The 12,816-nt window shown below is 49.1% G+C and overlaps 1 protein-coding gene across 1 annotated transcript; it reads right to left on the reverse strand.

Annotated features, from left to right (window-relative positions):
- Positions 1-11,010: 11,010 nt before the first annotated feature.
- On the reverse strand, positions 11,011-12,741 carry OTUD6A (OTU deubiquitinase 6A). Its single transcript, XM_023202386.2, has one exon. It carries the CDS (start codon positions 12,677-12,679, stop codon positions 11,813-11,815), a length of 867 nt encoding a protein of 288 aa, XP_023058154.1. The 5' UTR covers positions 12,680-12,741; the 3' UTR covers positions 11,011-11,812.
- Positions 12,742-12,816: the final 75 nt, after the last annotated feature.

Here is a 12,816-nt window from a genome sequence, read left to right on the forward strand (position 1 = left end):
TGAGGAACCTCCTCCTGCTCCCACGCCGCAGACGGACCAGGACCTGAGACCCGCTTCCCTCACTCTCATGGCCTCTCTGGGGTAAGTGCCGTTGTCCCCTCTTTACCTCCCTCGGCCAGAAATCCTGCACGGGTCCGAGGTCCATTTTGAGCCACCAAGTGGTTCGGGAGCCACCATGTGGCTCGGGAGACCCGTTCAGGATGGAGACGTCTGCCTGAAGGTAATCTCCACTTTGACTCCATGAGCCTCCAGTCTGTCTCTGCTGGTTCCAAAGGATGCTTTGAAGCCAGGCAGAGATCCACTTCCATTTCCATTGTGTCCATTGTGTAACTAAAGAGGAAACAAACGGGAAACCCCCCAGTCTCTGGGGTAAGTGCCCTTGTCTCCTCTTTACCTCCCTCGGCCAAAATCCTGCGCAGGTCCGAGGCCCACTTTTGAGCCACCAAGTGGCTCAGGAGACCCGTTCAGGACGGAGACGTCCACCTGAAGGTAATCTCCACTTTGGCTCCATGAGCCTCCAGTCTGTCTCTGCTGGTTCCAAAGGACGCTTTGAAGCCAGGCAGAGATCCACTTCCATTTCCATTGTGTAAGTAAAGAGGAGACAAACGGGAAACCCCCCCAGTCCAAATTTCCAAAGAGCACCCCCTTAGGGTGCCTCCTAGCCAATTTAAAAATCTTACAGTTCGAACAAGACCTTAGGAGGAAGCGGTTAATTTTCCTTTCCACTGTGGCATGATTGACCTCAGCAATTTCTGCCAGCGGCTAGGCAAGTGGTCCGAAATTAATTACATACAAGGCTCTTGGGCCTTAGGTTCTCGTCCCTATATTCCTTCTCTCCCCGCTCTCCCCACCCCCTCCCTTCCTGCCCAGACTCCTCCCCCTCCCCCCATCCAGACTCCTCCTTCCTCCTCCTTATCTACGAGTAATCCACTCGGTCCCGTGCCTCCTTTGGAGCCCCCAACTGGCTGTCGTGAGTCCCCTATCTCTGCCCACACCCTCCTACAGTGTTAGCACCTTTGCGAGAGGTGGCTGGGGCGGAGGGGTAGTCAGAGTACATGTCCCTTTTTCATTGGCCAATCTTTCCAAAATTGAGAAGCGTTTAGGTGATTTCTCAGCTAATCCTACCATATACATAAAGGAATTTAGATACCTTTGTCAGGCCTATGACTTAACTTGGCATGACCTCCAGGTTATCCTAACCTCTACCCTAAACTGACTGAGGTTCTAACCCAGTATACCCGGTTAGATCCGGCCTCCCCCAGAGGGGCCACCATTTTGGCGTCTTATTTCATTTCTCAATCAGCTCCTGATATTCGTAAAAAACTTCAAAAGGTAGAGGATGGTCCTCAGACACCAATAAAAGACCTAGTTAAATTAGCCTTTAAGGTCTATAACTCCAGAGAGGAGACGGCAGGCTCGCCTCAAACAGAAGTTACAGCTCCTAGCAGCGGCTTTACAGCCCAGTCATAACCCCAGACCAGAGAGCACACACCCCACAGACTCTAAAGCTACAAAAGGAGCCTGCCTGCTATAAGTGCGGCAAGGCAGGACACTATGCCAACAGGTGTCTACAAGGTCCACGAGCCCCAACGCAGCCTTGCTATAAGTGCAAGGCATCAGGACATTAGGCCAGTGAATGTCCTAACCCTCGTCCACCAGCAACCCCCTGCCCTGCTTGCCAGCAGGGAGGACACTGGAAGTCTGATTGCCCCACCCTGAGAACAGGTGCCGCGCCTCCACGTGACCCCCTTTCCCAGGATCCTGGGAGCTCCTTCCAGCTCCTACATCTGGATGACGACAACTGAAGGTGCCGAGACTCGGGGACCCCCATAACCCTCGCCGAGCTGCGGGTAACTCTCCTGGTAGCGGGTAAGACAATTAATTTTTTAATCAACAGCGAGGCTACCTATTCTGTTTTGCCGTCCTTCTCTGGACCTAGCCTTCCATCCAATATCTCTGTAGTAGGAGTAAGTGGAAAGCCATCCACTCCACAAAAACTCCACTCCTTAATTGCTGCCTGGCCAACAGCTACTTTGCGCACTCGTTCCTCATTCCCAGCTAAAAAGGGCCCCTACTGAAAGCAATCAGTGGAAATCAGTTTGGCTTTCCCCACTCGCCTCAAACTTACTAAATTTTCTTAACTATCTCATACTCCCCAACCTTGCCAGGACCTTCCTTCTGGGTTTTGCCCATATTCCAACAAATGCTTCCATTCCTCATTCCTATACTAATACTGTGCCTTATTTTATTTTTCATCCATGCGTCCAAATACCAACCATAGGCCCCGACCTTAACGACGCCCCTTAACAGCAGGAAGTAGCCAGACAGACCACGGCACCCCTTTATCACTATTATCAATAAAAGGTTGGACTGTTTGGACGAACAGAGGCAAGATGGTGCACTTCTGGGTTCTTCTTCACCACCAACTCTTCCCGCGTGCGCGAAAATGCAGCCGGCGCCCGGGAAGGTGCAGATCAACTGGGCATGCGCCAGGTGACGTCAATCCGAAGAGACCAAGATTTACCTGGTTGCACCTGCGGAACGCCCCCCGACACGCCCGTGCCCCGCCTATTGCCCTCCCACTCCTAGAAAAGCCACTCTTGGCCAGTGAGCCACGCGGCCTTCTCACAGCCCCACTCCTGTCCGGATGTCGGGACTGTGGGAACTCCGTCTGAGAGCCCCACAGGGGGACTCTGCCAGCCTCCTTTGCCGGAGGCCGACAGACTTCTCCCCCACACCTTAGGTTACCAAAATAAACTTGCAGTTTTGCTCCTACACTTGCCTACCCGCTGGTTCTTTTGTGCCCGCTCTGGTGGTCTTAGAAAAACAAATCAATGGTATCTCATTTAATTTGTAATATTATGAGTAAAACTGATGTTTACTTAAGCTGGGTTACTTCTCCTGCCTCCCTCTTCAGCTTCTTTTCCACAACTCTCTCACAGCTACCCTTCAGCTAGGCTGAACAGGAGACACCCGTTCTTTTTTCACTCCTTCTTGTCTCTGCTCTGGTTGTGTTCTCTGGGAGCTCCTGCTAAGCCTCCTGACACAGCAAGTCGGATGCAGTGTCCTTCCTTCCTCTGTGCTTCCTCTCATCACAGCATTGGTCATGTTGCTTTCTGTCTATTTCTGTTTTCCTGTCTGCCACCTCTAGACGGTGAACACTGGAACTAGATCTTTTCTCTCTCTTAAGCTACTGTCTATCACTGTTATCATCAGTAAATATGAAATGAGTGGATTAATGGACAGTTGACAGTTTCAAATTGAGGTAAAAAAACAGGTATTCCATATAACTGATTGAAAGAGATTCACCTTTTTATAGTATAAGAATGTAATATATATGGAAGGTGGCAATTCAAATCAGTGGCGAAATGGTGGGTTATTCAATAAATAGTGTTGAGCTAATTGGTTAACTATCATAATTGAGGAAAATCACTTTATGTCCTTATCTTACACCCATGTAATTTCCAGGTGGATATGTTAAATATAGTTAAATATAAAGAGAAAGCATTAAAAAATCGAAATAAATTATGCATAAGTATCGATCCATTTTCAGGATAAGGAAGCCTTTTCTAAGACTGACACTAAGACGGAAACCTTAATGAAAAAGATTAATAGATTTCATTATGATTTTAAACTTACACATATGCAAAAATAAAGAAACAAAATTGAAAGGCTAATTAATGCACAGGAAAAACTTATTTATTTATTTATTTTTGAGACAGAGTCTCACTCTGTCACTCAGGCTGGAATGCAGTGGCACGACCTTGGCTCACTGCAAGCTCCACCTTTCTGGTTCAAATGATTCTCCTGCCTCAGCCTTCCAAGTAGCTGGGATTACAGGCATGCGCCATCACGCCCAGCTAATTTTTGTGTTTTTAGTAGCCAGGATGGTCTTGATCTCCTGACCTCGTGATCTGCCTGCCTTGGCCTCCCAAAGTGCTGGGATTACAGGCATGAGCCACTGTGCCCGGTCAACTATTTTTTAAAATATTCAAATGACAAGTGGTGAGATGCATCAATATGGAAGGTCCTATTAAAAATGCATAAGAAGGCCAGGTGCTGTGGCTCACACTTGTAATCTTAGCACTTTGGGAGGCCGAGGTGGGCAGATTGCCTGAGTTCAGGAGTTCAAGATCAGCCTGGGCAGCATGGTGAAACCCCGTCTCTATTAAAATACAAAAAATGAGCCGGGCATGGTGGTGCATGCCTGTAATCCCAGCTACTCGAGAGACTGAGACAGGAGAAATGCTTGAACCCAGGAGGCAGAGGTTGCAGTGAGCCGAGATTACACTATTGCACTCCAGCCTGGGCGACAGAGCAAGACTCTGTCTCAAAAAACAAAAACAAAAACAAACAAACAAACCAAAAAAAAAAAAAAAAAAACATAAGAAAAAGAGAGAAAATTAAGTGAAGTTCAGGAATAGGCAATAAAATAAGAAACATTTGTTCTTAGAAAACCAGATACCATATGTTCTCACTTATAAGTGGGTGCTAAACATTGGGTAAACAAGGACCTAAAGAGGGATACAATAGACACCTGGGACTACTATGGGGGCAGTGGAGGCAGAAGGGGTGAGGGCTGAAAAACTACCTGTTGACTACTATACTCATTGCCTGGGTGACGGGATCATTTGTACTCCAAACCTCAGTGTCACGCAATATGCCCACATAACAAACCTACACATGTACCTCCTGAATCTAAAATAAAAGTTGAAATTCAAAAAAAGAGAAATACTTGTTCCTGCATGAATGAAATAAACACATAGAGGAATATTCAGTCTCACTAGTAATCAATGAAACATCCACTAACACAACATTTTTCATCTAACAAATTAGCAACAATGATAATTTTCCATGTTGGCAATTATGTGAGAAAATAACACTCTCATAGCCTGGGAGTGTAAATTCATGCAGTCTTTCCCAGTATGCATTAAGAGCCTCTCCTTTTTGACCTAGATCACTTCTACAAATCTTATCAAAAGGAAATAATCAGAAATATAGACAAAGATTCAGCTGCAAGGATATTACAGTGGCATATTTATAGTGGTGAGAAATGGAAAGCAATCTAAACGTCCAACAATAAAATTGAATAAATAAATTATGGTGCATTCATTGGCTAGAATACAGGCATTAAAATAATCATATTGAAGACTGTTTAAGGACACAAGAAAGTGTTTAGAAAGTATTGTTAAGTTTAAAAGGCAATTTCAATAGAATGACACCAATATTGTTTTTCAAAACATGTGAGTCTATTATGTGTTTGTGCAGAAAAATCCTGAAAAGAAGAGCCTGAGGAATCCCTCCATGCAGGTCACTCTGTCCCCAGGGGGGCACTTTTGGTGAGCTCCAGTAGAAGCTCTGACAGCAACAGCTGGGGCAGACAGCCCTGGCAGAGTCTCTGCTTCCACTGCAGGACCTGTGGGAAGAGGCCAAGTGGCCCCAAAAGTCACTGTAGACAAAATCAAGAAGTGGCTGCTGCTAGAGCTGATAATGTCATGTTCATGGGCTCCTAGATAATATTAATAGTAGCTAACATTTGTTGGGCGCTTATTTACTGGACACTTGATATGCATTTTCTTTTCCTCTTGTTTTTTTTTTTTAATTTTTTATATATATATTTTTTTTTTTTTATTTTTTTTTTGAGACGGAGTTTCGCTCTTTGGAGTGCAATGACATGATCTCGGCTCACTGCAACCTCCGCCTTTTGGTTTCAAGCGATTCTCCTGCCTCTGTCTCCCAAGTAGCCCAAGTAGCTGGGCCTACAGGCATGTGCCACCACGCCCAGCTAATTTTTGTATTTTTAGTAGAGACGGGGTTTCACCTTTTTGGTCAGGCTAGTCTCGAACCCCTGGCCTTAAATAATCCACTTGCCTTGGCCCCAAAGTGCTGGGATTATAGGCGTGAGCCATCACCCCTGGCTGCGTTTTCATTTAATGTTCTTAACATCCTGAAGAAATATCTCTAAGACAAGTATTAATCTCCCCACGTTATCCATGAGGAAACTGAGGTCCAGAAAGTTTAGGTGACTTATCCAAGGTCACAAAGCTAGGAAGTAGGTGGGCAAGTTAGGCATTAAACCCAGGTAGATGTCTGACTCCAGAGCCTACATCTGCATACAGGAAGCATCTTATTTTTTATTACTATGGCAAGAGGGGAGAGGGAATGATAATGAATAAATGAAAAACACTAAGGAAATGAATGCAAGTTGCTTCTGGAATTAGATCCTTTTGAGAACAGTACCCCATGGCTTTCATGAACTTGCCCAGAATAGTCTCTGTCCTCAGTGACTATAGTCATTGTTATAGAATGGAACAAACTGCAAATCCCTCGTGTCCTGCCAGTCACCACAGTGGAGACCCCCTCTTTGTGTTCTGGGCATGGTTAGGATCTGGCCTGGGTTAACAATTCCCTCTCCTTCCTGCTGAAGGCAGACCCAGTGGGGGCAGCTGGGGACAGGCCCAGTGAGATCTTAAAGGTTCCCAAAATAGGAATAGCTATTTCTCTTGTATTCAGGGACAAGCCTGTAAAATGGGACTTTACCATCTTTGGTGCCATCTGTCACAGAATTTTTTGGGCTGTACCAGCCCCACCCCCAGCAAGGCTCACATTATCCAGGCAGTGCCCTCTTCAACAACCTATGCCTCTTCTCCACTTAAGACCCCTGCCCAGCCTATGCCTCCTTTCCCAGCCAGTGCACCCTTCCACAACTGTGCCCAATCCCCAGCCATCCCCCCATACCCTGTGAACCCCTTGCCTAGTAAGTGTCTCCGCCCCCAGCCAGGTGCGCTCCTCTCTTCAAAAACCAGGAATCTCTTTTTCATCCTATACCAACTTATACCCTATGCCAACTAGGCTCCCTTCAGCAATGAGTGTCCTTGTCACCAGCCTATTCCCCCTTCCTTGCCCAACTGCACTTCCTTAACCTTGCTCCTCAGTCTATTTCCTTTCTAGACCTAGGCCTCCTTTCTCAGGGAGTCCCCCTTCCCCACCCGATCCCCACCCTATGCTGCCTGCCCTTCTCTCATTAGGAGCCCCGAACCTGCCTGTTCCCTGGAACCCAGCCATGCCCACTTTCTCAGCCGGGCCCCCTCACTTAGCCAGGCCCCCTCCATCCATTTATACCTTTCCTCCCAGGTAGGCCCCCTTCCCAAGCCAAGGACACTTCTCCAGTCAGGTCACCTTGCCCTGCTAGGCATGCTTCCCCTATACCTACTGATACAGCCTCCCCATTCAGGCCCCATTTCCCAGCCAGTACTGCCTTCTGCAGCAACCTTACCCAGGCTCTCTGCCCCAGCTTGTTGCCCCTCCCCAGCTTGTGCCCCCGGACAGGTAGGCCCTCTTTGGCAACCAGGCAGCCTTCCCAAGCCTGAACTCCTGTCTCTAGCCGGTCCTGGATCATGAAGGAAATCTACCCCAGCCAGAGCCCCTTCACCTGTCAGGTCCCCTTTGCCCAATATCCCTATCACCAGGCAGGTTCCACGACCCAACTTTTTTTTCCTTGCTCAGCCTATGTCCCCTTGCCCAGGGCCCCTTTCCCCAGCCAGACTCTCTTCCTCAAGTTGTGTCTTTAGATTGGCCCCTTTCTTAGCCATCTGACCAGTCTGTGCACACCTCTCTGCCCTCTAACCACTTTCTGCTGGGTTCCCAGTCTGTGTCTCGGTGGGGCTTCCTCCTCATCCTGTACCCACACTGGATGCCCCTCCTTCCTTCCTCTCCCCAGGCCAGCCTCAACCCCAGCTGGAGCTTATTCCCCAACCTGAGATCCTGCTGACAGCCTCCATAGGCACTCTGCCCTTCCCCAGCCCAGGCCTTTTATCAACTCTATGTCCCCTTCCCACAGCCAGGCACCCATCCCCAGCCTTTCCCCTTTTCAAATGGACCATTTTTCCAAGGAGTTGCCCCTTTGCTGGCCTTTCCCAGCCAGCACTTCCTTCCGCAGTCAGGCAGTTCTCCCTCACCTGCCCAGTGGCCTCCCCAGCCGTGCAACCTTTCCCACCAGGATCCCTTCACTCACATGTGCCCCATGCTAAGCTAAGTCTGCTTCCCCAGCTAGGAATGCTTTCCTAGCTATGCCCCTCCTGCAGCCAAGCTCTCCTCACGCAATATGCCCTCTGCCCCAGTCTGTGCTCCTTTTTCCAGGCAGGCCTCCTTCCACAACCATTGCCTGTCCAGGCCTCTTGTCCAGCCTATTGCCTCTACCCCAGCCAGACGCCATTCCTATCCTGTGTCCCCCTCCACAACTAAGCCTGTTTTCTCAACCATGTGCCCTTCCTCAGCCAAGTTCCCGTCAGGTGGAGAGGCTCTCATTCCCAGGCATGATCACTTTCCCAGCAAGCTCTCTCCACCTGCTAGGCCCCTTCTCCCAGCCAGGCCCACTAAACTGCCTACGATCCCATCTCTAGCCTATGTCCTTCTCAGTTTCCAAACCTCTCCCACCACCAGGTGCCCTTTCCTAGTCTGTGCCTCCCTCCCCAGCCCCTTCTGCTGTCAGAGTCCGTCTCCAGTTAGGCAACCTTTCCCTAAGGGGTCTTTTTACCCCACGATCCTCCTTACCCCACACCCATCTGTCTTCCATAGATTGTGCCAGCCTCTCAAGACTGTGGTCCCTTTACAAGACAGGCATATCCCCACGGCTGGGACCCTTCCTCAATCTTGCCCTCTCTGCCAATCTATGTCCTTCTCCCCGAGTCTATGTCCTCCTCCCCAGCTTATGCTTGCTTTCCTGCTAGATCTCCTTCACTGGTCCAGTGCCTTCTCCAGCCTGGACTCCACTGGACAGCCCATGTCCCCTCCCCCAGCAAGGTGTCCTTCCCCAGCCTTTCCTCTCATTAACAGCTAGGAACACCTTTCTCATCCTTTGGCTCCTAACTCAACTGGGCCTCCTTCCCTTGACCAGCCAGTTCTTCCCTAACCAGCTCCCTCCACCCCAGCTCACCTATTATGCCCCTCCCAGCCAGGCTTCCTTGCCCACCCCGTATCCCAGTCCATAGCCAGGTTCCCTTGCCCAGCCTTGTCCCCTTCCTCTGCCTGTGCCTCCCTAGACTGTTCCCTCTTCCCCAATATCTTCCTCTTTGCCCTGCCAAGGCCACTCCCATGCTTGGCCCCTTTGGTCACCTAAGCCTGCATCATCAGCCCGGCCACCTCTCCCAGCCAGTGTTCCCCCACCCTTGCAGCCAGGTCCCCCCTCCCCCCATCCCAGCCAGGTTTCCTTCTTCCATGACCCCTCCACACCATATGGCACTTCTTCAGCCTGTGTGCCCTCCCCAGTGAGGCTCTCTTCCCTATCCAGGCCCAATTTCCCAATTCTCTTCAATTCCCCTGGCCAGGCAGGTTGCCTGAGCCATTTCCCCATTCAATAGCCAAAGTCCCATTACTCATTGAGTTGCCCCCTGGTCAACCTATTCCTCCTTGTATAGGCAGTGACTCTTTCTTGACCCAGCCCCCTTGCCTGCCCTTTTCTCCACCCAACTCCACCCCTGCCGGGACCCGTTCTCCAGACTGTAGCCCAGTTCCCAAGCAGCTTCCCTTCCTAAGCCAGACCCCCTTCCTCTCCTTCTCCAGCCTGCCCCAACTGGGCCACCTTCTCCTACCAGGAACCCTTCACCAGCCCATGCCCCAGCCTCCAGCCTGGACCCTTTCCAGGCGTCCTCCCTCAGCCAGGCCTTCTTTCTTAGCCCGTGCCCTCCTACCCAGCTGGGCCTCTTTGTCCATGAAGGTCCCGTACCCTAGCCAGGCCTCTTCTTTTAGCTTGTCATCCCCCCGACCCTATGTAGCCCACTGAAGTAGAGCACCTTTCCCATTTCTAGAGCGCTTCGCCAGCCTTTGCCCCTGTCCCCACTCAGCAACCACCACCCTGCCACCCACAACAGGCCTATGCTCCCTAACCCTCCAGGATTCCTTTGCTGAAGTAGATCTTGGGATATAAACTCTATATGAAGTTAGCTACACAAAATCAGAGAAGCAGGTATTTTTTAAATGGTTTTTATTTTTGAACAAACTACATGTTTAAAAACTTTTAAAAACACATATATTTTATCTTAGAGCATTTGGAATGTAGAAAGAATTTCCAAAATTAATCTCACTGAATTACAGAAAGTAAAGATTAAAATTCTCATAAGTTGTTGACTGTAAATCATTTCACTTTATATTCTTTTGGAAAATTCAAGGATATTAACAAGTCTCAAATTACAAAAGTATATTGTTCACTTTTTTGTCTCATGTCAGTTATTGATATGACAAAATAGAATAAAACTTTAATATTTTAAAGGATCTTTTTAGATATTTCTCTCTAAGAAATAAGGAAAGTTGTTACATTCACATCTTTCACATTTCATACCAGATGATACAACAAGGTGGATCGAGTGCTTAAATAAAGTCATAGCCTTTTATATCTCTAAGAATAAAGGAAACTTACTGGATTCAGATCTTCACCCCTTAGAGTAAGTAAATTACCTATCAATGTGTCTCTTTTTTCTTTATACCAGTTGTAAAGATAATGAAACATATCAACTATTTGAATAAAGTCATATATCTTCCTACCTTTAGTAAAGGAAATTAAGTTTAGATCTTTCACATCTTAGAGTAAACCTTATCTAGCCTATCAGTTAATCTAAATTTACTTTCTCTATTTAACAGATTTACCTTACATGTTTAACAAATGCTTTTATTTAGAATTACCAAACATGGGAGCAACTAAAGGTAATTAGGAACCACATAAGTTTTGATGAAAAAAACAAAACAAAGTACCAGCGGATCTCTTGTTCATAACTTGAGACATCTCCTGAGTAGCCCAGCTTAAGTAAAAAGCAAACCATGACGATCTTTCCCCCCAAAACTCAGCAAAGGGCCTTCACAAGGCATTTTGATCACATAAACTCCAATTTTGTCTAAGTAATCCAAGATATTCATAGGAAAACCTGAAGACTCCCCGAGCTAGTCTACTAGATTTATTTTTCCCAGAACACACGAAACTTAACATTTCCTTTTTTCCCTCTTTTTTTTTTTGAGATGGAGTCTCACTCTGTCTTCCACGCTGGAGTGCAAAGGCACGATCTCGGCTCACTGCAACCTCCGCCTCCCAGGTTCAATTGATTCTCCTGCCTCAGCCTCCCAAGTAGCTGGGATTACAGGTGCCCGCCACCACGCCCGGCTAATTTTTTATTTTTTTGAGACGGAGTCTCACTGTCTTCCACGCTGGAGTGCAAAGGCACGATCTCGGCTCACTGCAAACTCCGCTTCCTGTCAAGCGATTCTCCTGCCTCAGCCTCCCGAGTAGCTGGGATTACAGGCGCCCACCACCACGCCCAGCTAATTTTTGTATTTTTTTGTAGAGACGGGGTTCCACCATGTTGGTCAGGCTGGTCTCGAACTCCTAACCTCGTGATCCGCCCGCCTCGGCCTCCCAAAGTGCTGGGATTACAGGCGTGAGCCACCGCGCCCGGCCAACATTTCCATTTTTATCGTTAAGTTATGCACAACATGACCAAATCTTAGTCGGCGAGGAAGGTAAAGACCCTTATGGGCAAGAAGAGGTTAGAACTTATCAAACTTATGCCCCTCTGGTGGTGCAACACAGAGATTTCCCTCATATTTCCAGGGAATTTCCCTCGAATTTCATTTCCCACCTGGTGAAAGCAGCAAGGTTAGGAAAGCGGGGGCGGGGCAGGAAAGCGGGGGCGGGGCAGGGGGGATAGTTATGATTAAAAGTAAGGAAAAAAAAAACTGAGAAAAGCAAAGGGGGAAAATAAACTGAGCCTACTGAGGAGATGCGGGGAAGGAAACGCTTCCGCGGGGCCGCTCGGTGCCTTGGGGCCTACCGGAGACGCGGGAGCGCGCCCCCCGCGGCGCCGGCCTCGAGCGGTCTCACCGAGTTGTAGTGCTCGCCGAGGCTATAGGCGTAGTGCAGGTAGACCAGGATGATCGGCTTCTTGACGTACTCCTCCCCGATGACCAAGGTGGGCGAGTTGGCCTGGATCACCTCGATGGGGGTCTTCAGGACGTGCGACAGGGCCCTCAGCTCCAGCTGGCCTCCCCATGCCGCGGTGCGCACGATGTTGTCGCAGTAGATCATGAAGTCGTCGTAGCTGAAGGGGTCGCCGGTCTCCGGGTTGCTGAAGAAGGGCAGGAACTCGTCGACGTGCTTCTGCATGTAGCTGGCGGTGCGGCAGCGCAGCATCTCCACCGACACGTTGAACACCAGCTGGTCTTGGATGGCGCGGTACATGCAGTGGCCGTTGGCCGGGATCTCTTTCATCTCCAGACCTCTGGCTCCCAGGATTTCGGCGAGCTTCTCCTCCTCCTCGCGCCTGAAGCCGGCCAGGTGCTCCGACATCTCGGCCTGGAAGATGCTCTCCTGGCGCTCCCTCTCCTGGGACTCCATTCTTTCTCGCTTTCTCTGGGCTTTGGAGGGGCGGGGAGGCCGGTTTTCCAGATCCATCTTGGCCAGGTCTTCGACGACAGATTCAACGCTACTGTCGTCCTGGAACTTCTCCAGCTCCTGCCGGTGCTTCTGCGCCATCTCGGCCTCCATGCGGGCCACGTCTTGGAGCAACTGCTTTCTTTTCTTCTTATCGGTCTTGGGGACCGAGTTTTTTAAGCTCTGGATCTGGGCCTGCAGCTCCTTCTTCTCGCGTTGGTGGCGGCGCAGTATGCGCTGCTGTTCACTCTTCAGATCATCCATGATGTTGAATGGCAAGCGGGAGTTCAAATATACTGACAGTTCAAGTACCAAACAGACCAGAAGTCCTCAGCTTGCCCTAATGGTCACTCTCTTTCACCTCAGCCGGCTCTAACCGCTGCTCTTGGCTCACCTCAGCC

This window comes from Piliocolobus tephrosceles, chromosome 12, assembly GCF_002776525.5.
Source record: "Piliocolobus tephrosceles isolate RC106 chromosome 12, ASM277652v3, whole genome shotgun sequence".
Lineage (NCBI taxonomy): Eukaryota > Metazoa > Chordata > Mammalia > Primates > Cercopithecidae > Piliocolobus > Piliocolobus tephrosceles.

What these genes read in the sequence shown, in the direction of transcription:
- OTUD6A (XM_023202386.2), bottom strand. Translation starts at nt 12,679, where the DNA reads ATGGATGATCTGAAGAGTGAACAGCAGCGCATACTGCGCCGCCACCAA.